This window comes from Octopus bimaculoides, chromosome 7, assembly GCF_001194135.2.
Source record: "Octopus bimaculoides isolate UCB-OBI-ISO-001 chromosome 7, ASM119413v2, whole genome shotgun sequence".
In the NCBI taxonomy this organism is placed as follows: Eukaryota; Metazoa; Mollusca; class Cephalopoda; order Octopoda; family Octopodidae; genus Octopus; species Octopus bimaculoides.
In genome coordinates, this window is record NC_068987.1 from 104,787,611 (window position 1) to 104,788,421 (window position 811).

At 34.8% G+C, this 811-nt stretch overlaps 1 protein-coding gene across 1 annotated transcript in view; it reads right to left on the minus strand.

The window, feature by feature from the left end:
* The window catches only part of LOC106876454 (inverted formin-2), a 66,656-nt gene that overhangs the window by 12,688 nt on the left and 53,157 nt on the right, over positions 1–811 (minus strand). The window contains exons 6-7 of the mRNA XM_052969464.1: positions 615–634; positions 305–450 (exon numbers count right to left, since the gene is read on the minus strand). Coding sequence (XP_052825424.1) covers positions 305–450; positions 615–634 — 166 coding nt within the window. The remainder of the gene's footprint in view (positions 1–304; positions 451–614; positions 635–811) is intronic.

The window sequence follows — 811 nt, forward strand, 5'->3', positions numbered from 1 at the left end:
ATAGATATATATATATATATATATATACGATGGTCTTCTTTCAGTTTCCATCTACCAAATCCACTCACAAAGCTTTGGTCAGCCCAAGACTATAGTAGAAGACACTTGCCCAAGATGCCACGCAATGGGACTGAACTCAGAACCATGTGGTTGGGAAGCAAGCTTCTTACCACACAGCCACACCTGTTAAGTAAGGTATACAGATTGCTTTTCAGTAAATGTTTACATTTAGGAAAATTCCAACCTTGTTCTAGGATTAAAAAAAAAAACATACACAAATGTAAATCTATAATATAATGTTTACCTCTGTTGTGACGCTACTGCGAATAGGACTTTTCTCCTTTTGTTGAGACTGGGAGCCTTCCTTTTGAGCAAATAACTCCTGTAAGTACTGGTATTTCATGTTCACAGGGTCATTCAGTTTTAAAACATCATTCCATACACTGAAATCTGTAAAGAATAAAGAAGATTTATCAGAGCTGAAAGAAATGACAACACACCAGTTCTCATTCTCTCTCTCTCTCACACATTTTCCTTTTATCTCTCTCCCTCCCTCTCTCTCTATTTTTCTCAGTCTGAAAGGGTTACCATCTTTCCTATTAGCATTACCTTACATGAATAGGTTATATTTTTGCTACAGAGTCACAAGATATTCTTTATATATGAATATCTCACTGTTATTAATCATTTTCTAGATTGTTCTCCTTGTACATTTGTTTCTTTCATTATATTGTTTTTCCTGTTCTCTTCACAACTCATCTTACTCTGTCTGATCTAGGGATCTCAGATTTTCTTGTTATTGTATACTTTT